The 20,840-nt window shown below is 49.0% G+C and overlaps 1 protein-coding gene across 6 annotated transcripts in view; it reads left to right on the forward strand.

The window, feature by feature from the left end:
- Positions 1-20,840, forward strand: part of BIN1 (bridging integrator 1) — a 97,502-nt gene that overhangs the window by 37,524 nt on the left and 39,138 nt on the right. For all 6 annotated transcript variants that reach the window (XM_040440957.1, XM_040440951.1, XM_040440952.1 and 3 more), the window contains exons 2-4: positions 14,123-14,203; positions 18,009-18,063; positions 20,379-20,473. In XM_040440957.1, the coding sequence (XP_040296891.1) occupies positions 14,123-14,203; positions 18,009-18,063; positions 20,379-20,473 (231 nt within the window). The remainder of the gene's footprint in view (positions 1-14,122; positions 14,204-18,008; positions 18,064-20,378; positions 20,474-20,840) is intronic.

A 20,840-nucleotide genomic window follows, 5' to 3' on the forward strand; every position in this document is an offset into this window, starting at 1 on the left:
ACTGTGTACATACATTACATTACTTATCCTGTACTGATCCTGAGTTACATCCTGTATTATACTCCAGAGCTGCACTCACTATTCTGCTGGTGCAGTCACTGTGTACATACATTACTTATCCTGTACTGATCCTGAGTTAAATCCTGTATTATACTCCAGAGCTGCACTCACTATTCTGCTGGTGCAGTCACTGTGTACATACTGAACTGATCCTGAGTTACATCCTGTATTATACTCCAGAGCTGCACTCACTATTCTGCTGGCAGAGTCTCTGTATACATACATCTAGCACTGACGAGCCCTTGCACCTGGCTATTCACCTGTCTCGGCCCTTTGGTTCTGATATAGATCCTAGATGCTGTGTTGCTATGTTCTGGTTCAGCTCTTGCGCGGTGATTTTAGGACTGGACCCGGTCTCTCTAGTTCTTGGTAAATCCTGGTTTATGAAGTCGTCTTGTAGCTTCTTGTCATGTTTTTTGTTAACATCTTTGTGAATCGCCTGTAAAAATCTTTACTTGGTGATAAAACCGCAGCAGGCGGCCGGGATCAGACATCTTCCTGCGACATGGTGACTCTCCTTCAAGCAGAGTAACAGAACCCTTCCTCCCGATACCCAGCGACATGTCTGGTTGCATCGCTGCTGTTGCATTGTGGGCCACAATATGATATGACCGAGCCGCCGCTGGCATTTCTAAACTCTACAGCTGGCAGGAGCATGTAAGAATCCAAGAACAAGGAATGCTGGGAAGTGTAGTCCATTGTATTTAGGTTTTAATGGAGGCTTTCTCTGCAGCCTGGGACATAACATGTGACATATAGCAGTTGTATTGTCTACCCTGAGAACACACCATGGACAGGTGTAGTTTGAAATACAAGTTAAAATGTTGTGTCCATTGCCCGATGAGGAGATTTGCACTGTAGACTGGGATACGATGAGCAGAGTCACTTTTAGGTGGCAGGAGATATCACGGGAGATCTAGATACGGCGGGATAGAAGCAATATACACATTAGTGAGGCTCACTATGCAGCTCCTCTGTCACTCCACGGTTTTTGGAGGAGGGACTGTACTTCATAACGTCCTAGTAACTGTATTAGTCAATGACACTTTTCATGTTTTCTGAGCTCACTACTGTAGACTGGGACAGAATGAGCAGAGTTATCTCGTAACCTTTACAAGGCAGGTAATTTGATAACCTCTCTACATTTTTGTGGAGGTCTAGATATTGCAGAATAGAAAGACTACATGCATGGGTAAGGCTCTGTATGCAGCTCCCCTGTCACCCTGTGGTTGTTGGGGGAGGGGCTGTACTCCGTAACCTCCTAAAGACTGTATTAGTCTATGGAAACTTTTCTGTCTATTCATTGCAGCTTCCATAAAGCACATACCCTGCCACACTGTCTATACAGATGATACGGTAAGGCTACATTCACTCGACAGTTAAAAAAAAAAGATGGCCATTAAAAAAGGACACACTTTCAGTTTTTGGGTCGGGTGCGAGCATGTTCCAGACACCTCTTTTTAATGGCCGTTTGGCATCTGTTTTCCACCCAGTTATAAATGGATGAATTTCATTGTTTGTTTTTTTGAAGACCCCAATCCCTGATGTGTCCTCAGTATATATTATGCCCCTCACAGTCCCCCCAGTATAAATCATATCCACCATATTTCCCCCAGTGTGTATATTGCCCCCCTGTAGTGTCCCCACTCAATAATGGCCCCCCGTTTCTATAAAGGCTCCCCCGTAGCTGCCGCAGTGTCGGTCATAGCCCCTGTCTATGTAATAACCCCCATAGTGTCCTCTGTATATATAAAACCCCCCGTAGTGCCCCCTGTAAATACGCACCTCGCCACCGGCAGTTCGGGGAACACTTGCTTCGCACTGGAGGCAGTAGGACCTGACACTCCCAGCGTGATCACGTGACCTCACAAGTCTGGATGCGTCAGGTCCTGCTGCCTTCAGTGGGGAGCGAGTGATCCCCGGACCACCGGTGGCGAGGCATTTATTTAATTTTTTAACAGCCGTTAGATGGGCGCACTCCTGTCTAAACGGCCATTAAAAATGGGCCCATTGATTTCGATGGGATCTGTCTGGCCAAAAATAGGACGTGTCCCTCTGTATTTTTTGATCACCGCAATTCACTGGACGTTAAATAAAGGCAATGTGAACAGTCCCAAAGACTTTAATTGGTTCTGAAAACAGACGTGTGATCCGAATGTACCCCAAGTGAGTCTGTGTCCATTATGGCAGCCTCAGGGGAGTTTTTTAAAGGTAAAGCATCAAAACTTTTTGAATACCGCTGAATCAGATACGTGAGACATCCCCTTTAAAAACAAGTCTCGTTGTCCTCATTCCCCTGGATCGGTTCGTGTCTCCAATGATAGAAGGTTCATTATCTGCTTTATGCGGCTGAGATGTGACATTTTTGCTCTTGACGCCTCTTCTAGACAGTGTTTATATCAGCGCTTCCTACGAGCTGTCTAATGTCTCTTTTCCTGTCAAATATATTCATGTTGCCGAATCCTGAAGAAATCGCACAGTGCTGGAGGGCAGTGTTGGGGTTAAATGCCGTGAAGTATGGTCCACCGGCCTCTGATACTTGGCACTGTATCGTGATGGTGTTATTATTTGGCCACTATATTGTGGTAGGATTACACAGTGGGGTCCCATTATTCTGAGCAGCAGCTAATCTCCAGAGTACCCGCCGCGTGCAGCACGGACAGCGGCTAGACGGGCCGGAGTGACTCCATAAGGTCCTGGTCGGTTGTCACAGGTATCTGGAGCCATGCTGACCACAGAGCATCCCATATCTTCTGGAGGGGGCATGGGGGGAACCATAGAGGGGACACGACCATCCAGGTGGTCCCACAGAAGATCAATTGGGTTCAAGTCTGGGAAATTAGGAGCCAGGGAAGGACTTGGAAGTCTTGGTCCTGCTCTTCCAACCCATGTCAGACATTTCTAGCCGTGGGACATGTCGCATTGTCTCGCTGGAAGATCCCAACCGTCCCAGAGGACAATCAGCATGTATGGGTGTACGTGATCTACAAGGAGGGATTCATACCCAAATCGGTGGAGAGCGCAGTACACATGGATGAGAGGCCCATAGAATGTCAGGACAACCTCCCCCCGACCATAACGCTGCCTCCACCATCTTGTGTTCTTCCAGCAATGGCTGCAGGGCGTTCCCTCTCTGATGTTTCTCTCCTGACACGCCAACGTCCATCCGTTCCATGAAGCAGAAATCGTGACTCATCGGAGAAGACCACCCTTCACCAATCAGCGGGGGTCCGATTCCGATGCCAGAATTGAACCCTTTTTTGCCGATGCGGCTTGGTTATCAGAGGAGCAGTGACCGTCCGTCTGCTCCGGAGCCCCAGATGTTGTCGGGTTCTCTGACCTGTTGTGTTAGACGCACGTCTGGTGCCCCTGGATCATTCTGTAGCGTCTTCTACCCTCGACGTTCACCTCTCACATCAGTGGCACGTGGTTCTCCGCAGTTTCCACGTCTCTTATTCACAATGGCGCCATTTGTCCACTCACCAGACACCCTCACCACAGCAGCACGAGAACAGTTCACACTGCGCAGTGTCAGAAATACCGCCACCCGGGGCCTGAAAGCCAATAATCATCCCTTCCTGGAACTCTGATAAATCACCCCTATTACCCCTGACAGCACCGAGGGACATGTGTGCAGACAGCCTATCACACACCTTATATACCCACCGAGCCAGCTCAGCACACCTTATATACCCACTGAGCCAGCTGACTACACCTTATATACCCACCGAGCCAGCTCAGCACACCTTATATAGCCACCGAGCCAGCTTACTACACCTTATATACCCACCGAGCCAGCTCAGCACACCTTATATACCCACCGAGCCAGCTCAGCACACCTTATATACCCACCGAGCCAGCTCACCAGACCTTATATACCCACCGAGCCAGCTCAGCACACCTTATATACCCACCGAGCCAGCTCACGAGACCTTATATACCCACTGAGCCAGCTGACTACACCTTATATACCCACCGAGCCAGCTCAGCACACCTTATATACCCACCGAGCCAGCTCACGAGACCTTATATACCCACCGAGCCAGCTCACGAGACCTTATATACCCACCAAGCCAGCTCACCAGACCTTATATACCCACCGATCCAGCTCAGCACACTGGGCTTCCTTCATGAGCCACACGCTGCCGACGTCGAGAGTAGGGAGTGGTGGGAATAATGGGACTCTGTGGACTTGGTCAGTGTATGGAGGCGATTACACAAGCAGTGTATGATGTACTGCATGGTACACTGTGCGGTAAGACTACGGTGACCGTGTGGCGGTATGTTATCTTTTTCTGTATTGTACATGATTTCATCTTTCATGTGATTTCCCTGAGCTGGTGTCTGGCCTCCGAATATCGTCTCGCAGAATACGATGCTCCCTCTTTATGAAAACTATTCCCCCTGTTGATGGAGAACATCTCATGCGCCTGATATAATAGACGGGAGATTCCACGTTGGATCATCTTTTTCATCCTTTCGCCATGGAAACAATCTATTTATAGATAAAAGAATGGCGCCTGATAGCGAGCAGGATAAGCGTAGATGGAGGCGGACATGGGCTCTCAGCTGAAATCACAGACCGTTCACTTCTCCAAACAGACTGGTTAAAGAACGGCCGCCATCCAAGAGTAAACAGACAGGACGCCATTATTTATCCCAGTCAAATAAAACTAGTAACAGTATCAATGTGGCGGTCATTTAAAGGGGACACGTTGTTTATAAGCAGTGGGGTCTGGACAAACCATTACAACAGCCGGATTTGGAGCAATTTCCTAATATCTGTGATACGGATCTAAAGCTCCAAAGCATTGATATATATATTCTTTTGTACGGGTCTGAGAAAAATGCAGACAGAACACAGATGTCACCAGCGTGCTGTTTGCATCCGTGTGTCTGTTTTTATTATTTTTATGCACTTCTATAGCGCTGCTATTATATTCCGCAGCGCTTCACAGACATTAGTATCCGGACGTCCCCAATGGGGCTCACAGCCTAAGGTTCCGCAGATTATAGAGCGTGTCCTGTTGCTATCCGTTTTGCAGAGAAGAGTAGCCAGTTCTAGTAAAAAAATTAAAATAAAAAATGCGGCATGCACGCGGCCGGTATCCGTATTTTGAGGATTCGCTTAGTCTATGAAGATCAATTATACATCCATAGCTCTCTCGGCGTGAAGGCTTGCAAATCTTGACCTAATGCAATACATAGAGATGAGGCCTCCGATATTCGTGCAGAAATTGCCCAACTGAATGAATTTCAAGTCGGGATCCCTTTAAATGAAATGTCCTTTCCCTTTAAGACTTGTTTGTGAACTTTCACTACGACTCGTCCTCCCTGAAAAACCTGTAGATTTTGGAAAAGATGAGTCACCCGCAGCTACAGCGGAGAGGCGGCAGGTCTGCGCTCACATCTGTTTTTATCACTTCTTTCTGCTGGAATCCTGCCTTTCAGTAAATGCTGATGTACAGATCATTTCCAATATGTTCAGTGTGAAGGAACCTCGAAACATGGCCAATACTGGGCCATGAGGAAGTCCTAGAGAGATAAGCAACGAAGTCAGCTCTGCTACATCAGTACGCAAACTTACTGAAGTGTAGTATTTAAAGGGTTACTCCAATGTCCAACTGCATGGGAATCTTGGCCATACATCCATATAATCTGTGTCTATACCATCCTCTGCTGTTTGTAGAAGCCCGTCACCCTGGTTAGTAGAGGGGGTTATAAATGGAGGAACCCCCCCCTCCCCTCCATAAGTTGAGACAATCACTGTGTAATGAAAAGTTTCGAGACACTCCTTAGCACGGAGATCACAACATTAAGGCCTCTTTCACACGGGCGTCGCGTGGGAGGGCCGGACAAGATGCGGGTGCGTTGCGGGAAAATGCACGATTTTTCCGCATGAGTGCAAAACGTTTTAATGCGTTTTGCACACGCGTGAGAAAAATCTGCATGTTTGGTACCGAGACCCGAACCCAGACTTCTTCACAGAAGTTCGGGTTTGGGAACGGTGCTGTGTAGATTTTACTATTTTGCCTTATAACGTGGTTATAAGGGAAAATAATAGCATTCTTAATACAGAATGCAAAGTAAAATAGTGATGGAGGGGTTAAAAAAATAAAATAAAATTAAAAAAATTTAACTCCCCTCATCCACTTGTTCGCAAAGCCCGGCTCGTCTTCATTCTTCTTCTTTGAGGACCTGGGAGGAAAAGGACCTTTGGTGACGTCACTGCGCTCATCACATGGTCCAACCCCACGGTGATGGATCATGTGATGGACCATGTGATGAGCGCAGCGACGTCACCAAAGGTCCTTTTCCTCCCAGGTCCTCAAAGAAGAAGAATGAAGACGAGCCGGGCTTTGCGAACAAGTGGATGAGGGGAGTTAAATTTTTATATATTTTTTTAACCCCTCCAGCCCTATTGTACTATGCATTCTGTATTCAGAGTGCTATTATTTTCCCTTATAACCATGTTATAAGATCGTCTCCTAGCAACCGTGTGTGAAAATCGCACCGCATCCGCACTTGCTTGCATACAAGTGATGCGTGAAAATCACTGCTCATGTGCACAGCCCCATTGGAGTGAAAGGGTCCGGATTCAGTGCGGGTGCAATGCGTTCACCTCACGCATCCCATCCGCGTGGAATTCTCGCCTGTGTGAAAGAAGGGATTATGGGAATCGCACGGTGGATAGACATGCTAATGATATGCAAATGACCCCAAAAATTTTTTAACAAAATATTTATATCATTCCGATTTCTTCAGTATGGAGTATGAACGCTACGTGTAGAAACCGATCCTTATCGGAGAAATGTTCTGCCGCCATTTTTTGCGTTCCGTATCTGGAACCATTCATTTCAATGGTTCCGCAAAAAAAATTGAATGTACTCCGTATGCATTCCGTTTCCGTATTTCCATTTTTGTCAATGGGTCCGCAAAAAAAACGGAACACATACGGAAATGCATCCATATGTCTTCTGTTTCCGTACCGTTTTTTGCTGAACCATCTATTGAAAATGTTATGCCCAGCCCAATTTTATCTATGTAATTACTGTATACTGTATATGCCATACGGAAAAACGGAACAGAAACGGAAACACGACGGAAACAAAAAACGGAACAACGGATCCGTGAAAAACGGACTGCAAAACACTGAAAAAGCCATACGGTCGTGTGCAATAGGCCTTCTTCTGACGGATCAGAAGAACGGAAAGCAAAGCGGTGATGTGAACAAGCCCTAAGAGCTGTTAGTCTGGAGTCCAGGACGGCGCTGGGTTTAGCTCGTGGGGGATCGCCTGCACTGATACGTTGTATACATCAATAAAGGGGGTGTTTACATCTCCAGAATATGTCATCAGTCTACGATTGGCGAGGGTCCTAGGGTGTCACATGGGCCGGACGACCCCCTGACTCTGAATTCTATCTGGACTCGCCCACAGGTTGTGTTATTCTTCTGGGCAGGTCAGAGATCAGAGAAACTTCAGGGAAATCTTATCTTTAACGAGGAAAATCCACCCAGTCCGGTCACTGGAAGCAATTCATGCAGAGCGATGAGTAATGACAATGGCGCGGCGCCTTGGAGGCATTTATTACAGTAGAATTACTATATCCCGATATCCTATAGATACAATCTAACTACAACCCCCAGCATCCAGAATCGAATGAAACTGTAGTTTTGCAGCTGAAACCCTCTCAGTATTTGACAGAAGTGACTCATTCATGTCCTGGGGCTGATCCGCTGTGTCCTCACCTTGAGGTGTGTCCCAATGGACAATCCACTTTCCTCCCCTGTCTCCTGGGCGTTCCCTCGGCTACAACGTCCCTGCGTGGCTCTACCTCGTAGGCTCCCCAGAACTCGTCTAATGCAGGATTACTTCATGATGACTTTCAGCTCGTCTTCCCACCTAAATTCCTGCATCTGACAGCAAGTTGGCACAATGCAATGCTGATGTCAGACTCAGACATAGAATACTTGCCAAAAAAAGGGGTGCGAGGTCCAGCTTCCGATAAAAAATATTTCCTTTATTTCATTGCGGTAAAATCCATATACAAATAGCACACGGTATCCACGTCTACGCGTTTCGGACCCTCCTTTCCTGGTCCTTATTCGTGACCTACAAAAATACAACTTCTCTCCCTCCCTTTTATACAGGTGTAGTACTCGCCAATCCCAATTAGCAGTGTCACATGACTTGTAGGGGAGGTGAGAACACCAAGTGAACACAAAAATCCATTAAAGGGAAAGACCCTTAAAAAACTATCAAAATAAAATCTCTCTTATATTGTACAATCAGGTCCTGCTTCTGTAGGCGCTCAGGTTCCTTCTCAGTGAGGACCTTTAGTCTATGGTCTCCTCCTTGTACTTGGCGGGTCACTCTTTCAATTCCCTGAGCCGCAAATGCTGTGAAAAAAAACCTCTCAGGCTATGAGCTGAGCGCTGCGATTGGCCAGCGCTACAGCATGGGAGAATGAGACGCCGTCGGGTTCCCCTGGGTGGAGCCGAAAATATGAAGATACCGGAGCCTATACTGGGCGAACGGAGCGGCACCCGGGGAAAACAGTAAGTGCAGGGGGATCCCTGGGCGCCGCTCTCCATGGCTGTATAGTTAGTTTAGATGTTTTATTCTGGTGAAAGGTCCTCTTTGAAGTGAATTTGCGCCTTTCAATACCTTACTGTTTTAAGCTAAGGATCCACAGATTCGCAGATTCGCAAAACACAAACACCGGCAATGTGCGTTCCGCATTTTGCGGACCGCACATTGCCGGCACTAATAGAATATGCCTATTCTTGTTCGCAATTGCGGACAAGAATAGGGCATGTTCTATTTTTTTTTTCGGGAGCAGAAATGCGGACCCGGAAGTGCGGGTCCGCATTCCGGAAATGAATGGGTCCGCAATTCCGTTCCGCAAAATGCGGAACAGAATTGCGAATGTGTGAATGGAGCCCTTTTCTGATACAGAGCTTCAAATCCTCTGCATAGACGTAGTTGCGTGATATAATTCTGTATGCCCGCAGCCACCACTAGAGGGAGCTCAGGAGCTTACTGGTAAATGTATGTACATATATATATATATCATATGCAGAGATCTACCTGTGGCTTTAGGCTTTGTGTATGATGTATATTACGCTCCCTGAATGCCTGTGTGGTAGGTATACAGTACAGTAGAGAGAGGAGATGCAACTGCAGAAAGTTGGGAGGAGGGGATGGCACCGGACCCCTAATTCCTACCTCAGTCTGAAGATCGTCTGCATTGTTGGGACTCTCATGCTGCACAACCCCTGCAGCGCGTCCCTCCCACCCTATGGCTGGTAGAGCCCCTTATAACATTGCCGATTCCACCTGATGGAGGCTAGTCCACAGCAGACAGCTCCGGCCGGGTGTCTGGTGATGCTGCGCTCTTTCATCATGCATGGCTCTTTAAATAATTCAATGATATCATTAAAACGTAGCAGCCCTGAAGGATTCTGGGAAGGTCGGCTGCTGTTCATGTCAAGCGAGGTCCGGATCTGCTGGGGTGTAACGTGTTACCTACCTGGGAAACCATAACAAAACCACGGAGCGCCTCATGTTAGGGACACGACTGGGGAGAAAAAACATCCGTTACAAAACGCATTGCCTAAACAATAAAATCCTCCTCTCATCCACTTCCAGTCGCTGGATGCCGGAGGGCGCAGGACCTGCACTCCCATCATCACAACGTTGGGAATGTCAGGTCCTGGCGCTTCCAGTGTGTGCTGCTGGTGCGGTCAGACACCGGACTGGACTCATGTGCCGGGCCGGGTTTTGGCAACACCTATCTGCCGGGTTCAGCAGGGGGGATCTCTGTATTGGGGTCTGAGACCAGTGTGAGGGGAGGCAGGCCATGGACTCTGAGGCAGAACCGCCGGCTGGGTGTGAACGAACACCAAAACCAAAAGGGGACTTTCTGTTTATGAACTTGCCAAGAGTGTGAATGAACACTGAACTGAACTGAACTGGTAATTTGCCTCTGTACTGCGTCCGCCTATCCCGTCTACCAGAGCGAATCCCCCCAATATATATATAGGGGCACAACTGGGGGTAATATCTATACTGGGGTACAACTCGGGGGTTAATATAACTGCTGAGGGCACATTATATACAGAGGAGACGGCAGCAGTTCGGGTGTTAACTTAAAACTCAATGAAATTCATCTGTTTTCGTCCGTCTTCAAATTGTGGATCCGCAATACACCCGGGCGGCACCCCCATAGAACTGCCTATTCTTGTCTGCAATTGAATTTTTGGGAGCCGCGGACCGGAAGATCGGGGACGCGCTCCGGAAATGTGCTGTCCGCATCCCCATAGAGAATGAATGGGTCCGGATTCGTTCCGCAATGTTTCCGCACCCATTCTACGGACGTGTGAATGAACCCTTAAATGGCCATTTTTTTTTGGGGGGGGGGTGGGGTACCATCTCTCCTTGGGGAGGAGCGCTCCTACATTTTTAAAGATGGATGCAAAATGGTCCTTTAAAAATGACCAGGAAATGGATGCACACATCCACGAAGATCTGACAGCGTGTCCGTATCTGTTCGTGCGCATGTAGCGCTGCTCTGTGACATCTTCTGGATAACAAAGAAGGAAAAAATAATAAAATGTAAGATTGTCCTCAGGAGCACAGGACTCTTAGGGCTCACGCACATGGCCCGCAATACACGGGGCACCGGCCGCGTGCACCCCGCATCACTTGAATGGGTCCGCAATCTGGGAGATGCGGTGCGGAACGGAAGCACGGATCGGAAGCCCACGGAAGCGGACGGATCACGGGCCGATTTCAAGTTAAATGGCTCTCGATCCGTCCTGGCCACCGCACGGATGTTGCCTGTGCATTGGGGACCGCAAATTGCAGTCCCCAATGCACGGAACGCATAAGCCCTTAAAGGGAGTGTGTAACCAGATAACCCAGCGCAGTGCCTTGTAGGGCTGGCTGAACTGATTGTAATAATACCTTTCACGTTGCGATCCTTCATTCTGGAGAAAAAGCACTTTTTATCCATCTGCAGTTGGGTGCCCTGTGTGCCCCCGTGCTCCTCCGGCTCCTTTGCCAGCCCTGCCCTTTACTTCTGGATTGACAGGTTCCTGCACAGTCATCTTGGCCCTGGCAATCCAGAAGGAGAGGGAAGGGCTGGCAGAGGAGCACGGGGGCACCCAGGGGCTTGGGCCCGCCCTCGGGGCACTTATTTCCTCATTTGCATATGGCTTAAAAGTGCTTTTATTTTCTTCTTCCCCAGAATGAAGCGGCGGATCGCTAAGTGGAAGGTATCCTCACATTGAGCCGAGCTCGACCTGCAAGGCATTGGCATTTTCTATTGTGACATCCGCTGCACCGCCGGAGGATATGCCTCGTCATAAATGAAGCGGGTCCTCCGGCAGTCGGTGCCCCTGCGAGCTGATGCAGATTTCAGAAAAGTGGTATAAACGATAAATCTGCGAGAGCCGATGGACCTGCTCCTATCACCACCCTTTTGATGACGTAAAAATGCCATTTGCACATCTAAAAAGTTGCAAACGACATCACTTTCCTGGCGTAGGTGCAATGATAAATGACCCCCATCGTGCCCTTTGACACTTACTGATTGACAAGCAATTATCAGGAACAGTTTGTTCCCAATGACTGCCTAGTATTGTGCAGAGGGGCGACGGGAAATGCGTCAGTGATGTTCCTGTGATTATAGATAATTTATTGTATGCACTTATATAGCGGTGACATATTCCGCAGCACTTTACAGACATTGGCATCTAACGGTTCCCAATGGGGCTCACAATCTAAGCATAATGCGGATTATATGGCGCTGCGGCGCGGGGTGATATACCGGGGATATGTGCGCTCAGCTCCTGCAGTGACGCGAGGACAGCAGGGCACCAGAACTCTAGATATGATAATAGTGACAAGTAGCGGCCACTTTGTCACTGTCATCACTTGATGGACGGCTCCATGTGTCTGGTCCGTTGGCTGCAGAGCCTCTGGCTGTGGGTGAGGGGGGAATGATTTAAAGGGACAGAGGCTGCCTCCCGGTAAATGCCATTTTTTGACAACGGTGGGGGCCAAACAGAAATCCAAAATGATACTTTTTAGCAAAGATTGGAGTAATGTGTAATCGTACAAGATATACAACCTGCAATGAGTCGGGGGCAATGTAGAAGGAGTAGTAGATGTGATGTAAAATCCACAGTAAGTGAATGGAAACTGCCTGGGATCTATCCTAAGGGAGTAATTAACATGAGGGTGGGTGGGCCGTGGGGCGGGGGTCTTATTCTGGCCTCATTCTTCTAGGTTTCTCTGCACATATGAGTTATTCTCGGTAAGATCCCAGGGACGCAGCCTCCATCTCTAGGGGCAAACGTGAAATTGTCCAGATGACCCTGGAATCGTAGAAAGAATGCGGCTGATGTGACATTTATCACTATGGTCCCCAGATTTGGAGTCAGTACACAATTGCCAGGGCCCATTGCATTCTGGGGGATCGAGCGGTGCCCTCTGGGGGGCTCTTTGCTCTCACATTTCCAGGGACCCGGGAGCACAGACCGCAGCTGGAGTGTATAAAAGGACCCAGCCGACCGCACCCCAACCACTGGCCACGTTCCTCATGAGAGGCTGATCATTTGTGGTCAAATACAAGGGGCGGATTTATCATCTCTCTGCGCCACTTTAGTGGAGTAAAAAGGTCGTGAACACGGTTTGCAACTTTGTAAACGCCACATGCAACAAATGTTGTCACAAGAAGTGTTTTTATGCTGCTTTTGCTACTTTCCCAAAATGTGGCATGGGGAGGGGGCAGTGGGCCCATCACGTTTATCTGAATTTGCACCAGTTTGCTGTGGTCGCTCCGAGCCGTATGGAGACCTCGCCATAAATTTGGGGCAACCTCCTTCAGCGCATAGACTGGCGTAAGGTGCTAGCAGGAGGTTCTCTGTCACACCAGGGCGAGCTCAGCTGAATGTAAGGATTTCTTTCACTTTGCGATCCGTTTCTTCCTTCTGAAGAATTACTTTTAATCCATATGTAAATGAGCATTTAAGTGCACCAAAGGCGGGCCCAAGCTACTCGGTGCACCCTTCCTCTGACAGCCCCTCCCACTCCTTGACAGGGGCAGGTTCCTGCATAGTCACCTCACCTGCCCCTGTCAGTCAAGGAGAGGGAGGAGCAAGGGTGCACAGGGCAGCTCGGGCCCTCCCAGGGTGCATAGGGCAGCTCGGGCCCTCCCAGGGTGCACAGGGCAGCTCGGGCCCTCCCAGGGTGCACAGGGCAGCTTGGGCCCTCCCAGGGTGCACAGGGCAGCTTGGGCCCTCCCAGGGTGCACAGGGCAGCTTGGGCCCTCCCAGGGTGCACAGGGCAGCTTGGGCCCTCCCAGGGTGCACAGGGCAGCTCGGGCCCTCCCAGGGAGCACAGGGCAGCTTGGGCCCTCCCAGGGTGCACAGGGCAGCTTGGGCCCTCCCAGGGTGCACCTAACTGCTCATTTGCATATGGATGGAAAATGTTTTTTTTCTCGCCAAGTGAAAAGTATCATTACATTCGGCTGATCTGGCGCTGCACGGCGCGGTGCTGACGGGTTCATTTTAATGAAATCAATAATGTCCGAATATCACCAGAGTCATAGGTCTCCTCTACAGCCAAGCAAAGGCTGCAGGATCAGATTGCTTCGGGGGGTTCAATGGGGTCCAGAGTCTGAAGGGCCCCATGCCCACCTGCAAGTGTGCCAGCGCTATAGGTATTGCTGTAGTAGCAGTCGCAGCCAATGGCATCCTCCCAAAGGTATACAAACGTACAGGGCACCCAGGCAGCAGCAATGGGATCCACTGAAGTGGGTTAGGACCTCCCAGGTTGACCCTTCCCCCCCCTTATTCTAAGGGCAGAGTGGACCCTTAATAAAGTGTAGGACAGGCCCAATGTTGCCGTTGTGTGGGGGTGTGATTGTATAAATGGGGGCCCTTCAGTCTTGCTGTGTGGCCCCCCTCACCGCTGCATCGTGTGCTATAAACAGATACGGAGAGGGCGGTTTATTTGTTTATTTATTTTTTCTTCTTCTTGTTTTTCTCCAGGTTCTACAGAAACTCGGGAAAGCAGATGAGACGAAGGACGAGCAGTTTGAGCAATGCGTGCAAAACTTCAACAAGCAGCTGGTGAGCCGGAACGCGGCGCCATTGTTTACTGGGCTATAAGGGTGTAAGGGGATGTTGAGGAGACGGACGCAGCATTGGGGGGAAAGCGTTTTGGCATCTGTCGCTTTGTACGTAATGATAGTGTAGGGGAACAGGGATTTATATGTATATAGGACAATATTAGGAAATCGCTTACATAGCAATCCCCCGCGTGATGTCATAGAGCAGCACAGTCATGTCACATCCCTATCATCCAGAATTGTCATGTGTATTGGGGGGGCTTATCGCCAATACTAATCCTACATCAGGTCATTGACATCTGAACAGTTGTCCAGTATATGTTACAATGTATCTAAAGAACTGTACATTTTCTGAGACTTCAGTACTGATGGTCTATCCTCTGGATGGGTCGTCAGTATCTGATCAGTGGGGGTCCGATACCCGGGGCCCCCGCCGATCAGCTGTTTGAGAAGGCACCGACGCTCCTGTGAGCGCCGTACGTTGCATAGCGTCTGTGCTTGGCATTCACTTCTGTGGGGCTGAGCTGCTCCTCGGCCGCGCGCCGGTGTCTTCTCAAACTGATCGGCGGGGGTCCTGGGTGTCAGACCCCATCCATCAGATACTGATGACCTACCCAGAGGACAGGTTACCAGTGGTAAACTCTTGGAAAAGCCTTTTCAGGTCACAGTGTTGCTTTCGTTCTGTATTAGTAACAGTTGTATAATAGGTTTACACAAAGCAATTGCCAATAAGCAATTACCTTCCAATTGACCATTCATAGGACATGCTTAAAATCTGTAAATGAAGGACTGACCCCCATAATGGGCTTGCCCCTGGGCCCCGCAGAGAGGCGGCTACACGTGCAACATCCCTCTCATTCTTGGCATTATTGGAGTCCTATGTATAACATGTCTAACGGCCATATAGACATCTATGGGGGAACCCCCCCCCCCCTCTATTCTTCCTGCATGCAGCTCAGGTCCATTGCGTCAGGCTATCTTCTGAGAAGATGGTAGTCAGGGAGTGTGACTCCATCATGGTGGAGCGTACGTCACCGAGGGAGAAAAGTATGACGAGGAGCGAGAGGACACCAGAGTTAAAGGGGACCTCTCCCCTCACCTGACGTATACATGTATCCCCATGTAATAACAATTCTGTAGCATCTATTCTTATGACTCTCTATGTCGGGACATGCCTCTATTATTCCTGCTAGAAGTTATGAATGAATTGCCAGCAGTCTGCAATGAAGGTACAACTGGGTGTTACCAGTTGGGGGGGGGGGGGGGTCCTGCACAATTCAACACTATCCAATACGTGCTTCCAGTATCAGAGAGTGCACACCTTCGCTAGGATAAGCCCCCATTGTCTGATAGGTGCGGGTCCCACCTTTGGGACCCGCACCTACAAGGAGAACGGAGCGGCTATTTCTGTTGGCCCCATAGAAATGTATGGGAGCAGTGGCCGCGCATGCGCGGTGCGCTCCCATTCACTTCAATGGGAGAGGCGGGGAGCTGCGCCTGGTGGTGGACGGACTCCGGGAAACCCAGCCGCAACTCTCCCTGGCTCCGTTCTCCTTGTAGGTGCGGGTCCCAGAAGTGGGACCCGCACCTATCAGACAATGGGAGTCCGATATCCTAGCGAAGGTGTGCACTCTCTGATACTCGCAATATGCCCCCATTGTCTAAGATGGGATAACCCTTGTCGAAGGGGCATCTAAGGGCTTATTCACACATCTGTGCCCATCCAACATCCGAGCAGGGATCTATTTTTTCCCCCCAGACTTTTTATCAGTTTTCTATGCAATGGGCCAGTGAAATGCGGAGCGCGTCCAGATGGCGTCGCTGCTGTCCGGTCTGCATGGACCCATTGAGTAAAATGCAAAATGGACCAAAGTAGTGCAACGGTCTTTGGCGGTGGGGACGACGACACCTGAATACAGACGTAGGAGTCAGTGGATGCACGGAGAACGCACAGGTGTGAATATCTGCCGTGTAAATAAGCCCTAGGATTGCTAGTACTCGGGGGGACACCCACGACTGTGGTCATGCGTTTCAAGGAGGAATAACAGAGAAACTAAGAAAAAAAATTCCCCAGAATTGTTATTTTATGGGAAATAGTAGTATCTAGTAACATGGACACATCGGTTCTGATCCGCGCAGGGCAGGCTTTGTTTTTTCTGCGTGCCCTTAGCTGACACGTGAATGTCGGAGGATTTCTTCATACAGGAAGTTGGAATGTGTCCCGGACGATGTCTTCATCCTCAGTGCAGAAATGACTCAACAGGCGAGATGCTGAGCAAGGACTTGTCACATCTGGAAGCTTTCTTCTCGTCGCGGGATCCGAGGAGCCAAAACTGATGAAGAAAATGAAACAGAACTCCGGATTTAGAGAAAAAACCTAAAGAAACAGGATGCATCTGAGGGTCCTCCAGTAAATGACGCAGCCGCTGGCCTGGAATCGGAGCTCACGGCGGGTCACATGCTGTTGGCTAAAGGGAGACTGTCAGCAGGTTGGGCCCCGCTAAATGGCTGACAGCAATAGGTAGAGGTTGCAGAGAGCAGGACAAGCGCATCTTAATTATCAGGAGCAGTCTAAATATGATGTTTTGTTCTGCTCCTGCAAATGCCCAGAAGGATGAGCTACCTCTGCCCCCCCTGTGGTTACACCCCTAGTACCACGAGCTCTGTCGGCCACCATGGTACTGAGCAGGTACAGGCGGGGGACGTGCAGCTTGTAATTTGTGGTTTGGGTATATTTTGTTACACCCGCACTTGTTTTCTATGTGGCGTGAGTCATTGTTATTGAGGCTGGTGACAAGATGTCCCCTTATTGGGCAAATAACAAGGACGGAACGCAAATCACATGACGCGTTTGACTCCCGGCCAGCGGTGGGGCCGCAGTGATAGCGAGGAGGACACCCCCCCCCCCACTCAGGAATGCTGCAAAAGCATGACATAGGATTGGAACCGGAGGAACTGCAGATAGAAAACACATGTGTCTCCCCCGCAGCTGGATCACGCACAGAACCTATACAATCATTATTAACCTCTGACGTGCCGGAGTCTGCTCCCTACAAGGACGGCCTTAATGGGAACATCAACCCTTGCACAAAATTCTGTGCTGATTAATTTCTTAAGGTGTCTTTATTGGGATTCAGAGCTCCATTTTCTGATACAGAGCTCCAAATCCCCAGCAAAGCTGTAGAAGTAAATCTGCGCATTCAGTCTGCCTGCAGCCACCATTAGGGGGCGCTCACTGCATGCTGTTATACATTGAACTGAATAATATCCCAGTATGCAGCTAGATCCTGAGCTCCCTCTAGTGGCGGATGAAGGCTGGCTAAATTTTGCCATTTAATTCTGAGTCTTTGCAGGGGATTTGGAGCCGTGTATCAGTAAAAAGGAGCACCGACTGCTATAAAGATACATTAAGAAGTTATTCAGTTCAGAATCTTGGACTTAAAAAGTAGACCTTCCCTTTAAGTCATTTTTTACCTCTTTCTGGGAAAGCTGGGTCATTACAACCAGTATGGCCTCCACTACAACTCCTACAGTTTTCACCCACCTGGACATCTGCAGTACAGACCCCTGGATCGCTGCACAGTTAGGCAGATTTATAGGTGCGAGGTCATGTGACCGTGGCACAGATGGTCGGACCGGCTGTGGTCACTGGCGTACAGACCACGCTAATGGTAAGGGTTGTCTCACTTGTGCCATAGTATGATGATTGATACAATGTAACAATTTTTCTGGATGTTTTTTCCATATGATCTCGATTAAAGTGATTTAATATAATACTATCCCCCTCCCCCAACCTTATTTTACAGACAGAAGGCAGCAAACTTCAAAAGGACCTCAGGACATATCTGACTTCAGTAAAAGGTGAGTAATTCCCTGCAGATGTGAAGATTCTGCTCGTCCTTTTATCTAGAACTGTACATTCAGAGGAAGAAAACGACCTGTACGAGGACAATCCCGTCTGGGAATCTGGGTGGCAGCGAGCGCTGCTCCTGCAGGGCCGATGCCCAGCGCTCCTAGATGCCTGATGGGTTACTATGCGTAGTTACAGGGAGGGGGGACGGATCACAATGTATCAAGCTGTATCATATTATTGTACATAGTAACCTCTGCAGCAGCTCCTATATTCTAACCTCCAAACTGGGCCTGATCAAGGTTTTTTGGGGGGTTCCCGAGCAAAATTGCAAAGGCTAGATCAGAAAAAAAAAAACAAGCGAAGGACAATTTCACGCAGGTGTATTAGCGGCTCGTGCTTGCATTATGGCCACCATTCCCAGCTACAATCTATTACAAGACTGCAAATCGTAAATAGCTTTTAAAAAGTACTATAACATGCACCCATATCGGTGCCATACAGTGCTCGGAGAATGTGCCCAAATAACAGGGGTGCTGTATATTGCAGGTAAGTAATAGTGCCACACAGTGCACTAATAATACCACATACACTGCCCTAAAGGGGTGTTCAGGTACTTAGATACTGAGGACCAATGCTCAGGATAGGTCATTGATATCAGATCGGTTGGGGTCTGACACTCTGCACCCCCACCCTTGGGCAGTCGCTGGCCCTGGAGGCTATCCACTGTGTAGATCCAGGCTCCTAAGTATTGCTGCTCAGCTTCCCTTCACTTGAATGGGATCTGAGCTGCAGACCCCGGTGCGGCCACTGCACGGTGTATGAAGCCTTCTGCTTCCAGCTCGGTCTACTGCATAGTTTCCAGGGTCGGTGGCTACCCAAAGCAGCTGATGGGTGTGGGTGCTGGGTGTCGGACCCTCATTGATCTCGTATTGATGTCCTGGCAGGCCCCCTTAATAACAGTGCTGTATAATGCCCAGGGCTCAGGTCTTGAGTGTTCTAACCAGGCATCATCAGTGGTGCTGGGCTGGGTTTCTTTGGACCCACCATAGAAGATGATGTTTATGAGGGCCACTCTTCATGATGTCCACTTCTCCTTATAATTACATTGTAATCTTTATACATCTAAGAGGTTATTACTGAATCATCCCATAAAAATTACTTGGGGACAAACAATTGCGCTAAGTCATCTCCAAATAAGGTCATCTTCTGCTGGACCTTTAATGCCTGCAGCCTGGACCCACCGGAGGATCCTCAGGCACTGTAGCTTCAGAGAATTGGACAAAGACCATGCCGTGGGTCATCCTGGAGGACAAGGTCCTGGGGCATTTGCCCCTTTTGCCATCTGATGGGAGTTTTCCTGGAATGTCCACTTTATCCCGTTATCAGAGATGATTCCCGTTTATTCCCAAAGGTGAAAACCTTGAGGGCTGCCCTGTTTACTGGAACAAAGCAGGTGCAGAGGACGAGGGACGGGTGCAGGATTTTGAGGTGTCGTGGTGGGCATCGTTTGCTTTGAGGCGCTATAGGTCACCAGCAGGAATGTGGCCAGTAGGCTGGCGTCATAAGACAAGGAGTCGGCCTGCTCAAATCTGGACAAGCCAGAAGTGGAGAAAGTATCTCTTAGAGACACATGAGAAAAGTAATAGATACATCAACAGAAGCCGGTTCATAGTTTTCAAGCATCAAGCTAAAGTTTCTGGATTAAAAGAGCATATTCTGATTTTCAAACCGATTTCAGCCATTGTCCGGAGAGCGGATCTGCTGACCATTGGGTGGACATTGTTTTCTTCTTGCTCTGCATAAGTGACTGGCTCTATCCTAAACAGCGCCACACTTGTCCGCAGGTTGTATGTGGTATTGGAACTCAGCCCTATTCGCGACAATAGAGCTGAACTGCAATATGAGATACAACCCGAGGGCCGGTGTGGCGCTGTCTATGGAAGAGAGCGTCCTCTTCGGTATCCGTAGCATGCGCAGGACTATTTTGAGGAGGGTGCTAGAAGGTCTTTAGGGCCCCTGTTGCATGCGTTTTGGCGGGTGGCCCCTGTGGATGGAAATCCTTGTGTAGTCCCAGTGATCTGACATAAAGCTTGTCCACTACATTGGCCATGACCCAGCAGTAGAGGGGGGAGGGGGTGACCCCTTAATGCCCAGGTGCCCCCCTAATCCCTACTTGTCATTGATGCGGTGTCCTGATTGTCGTCACAGACGTCTGGGGCTCATTCTTCAGTCATCAGGAGACTTTTCATATTTTTATTTTTATTTTTGCAATTTGCAAAGAAACCCACCAATGAAATGAATAATTTTTTTCTCTCTATTTCAGCAATGCACGACTCCTCCAAGAAACTGACCGAATGTCTGCAAGAGATCTACGAGCCGGACTGGCCGGGGAGAGAGGAGACCAACAAGATCGCAGAGGTCAGGGGTGCTTCTCTCTTTAGTTTTCCTTTTTTATTTTTATTTCTCTTGCTTTTTTTTTGTCTAGTTTTTTTAATAATTTTTGAATGGTCCCTCCCCCAAGCAACATCCCTGCAAACTTCCTCCCGTGGCTAGTCAAGACCGCCCATACTCGCTGTTATGCCCCTTGGTGCCACCACACAGTAGTTATGCCCCCTTAGTACCCCCCCACACACAGTAATTATGCCCCCTTAGTTTCCCCACACAGTAGTTATGCCCCCTTAGTACCCCCCCCACACAGTAGTTATGCCCCCTTAGTACCCCCCCCCACACAGTAGTTATGCCCCCTTAGTGATCCCCACACAGCAGTTATGCCCCATTAGTTTCC

This window comes from Bufo bufo, chromosome 7, assembly GCF_905171765.1.
Source record: "Bufo bufo chromosome 7, aBufBuf1.1, whole genome shotgun sequence".
Taxonomy (NCBI): Eukaryota; Metazoa; Chordata; class Amphibia; order Anura; family Bufonidae; genus Bufo; species Bufo bufo.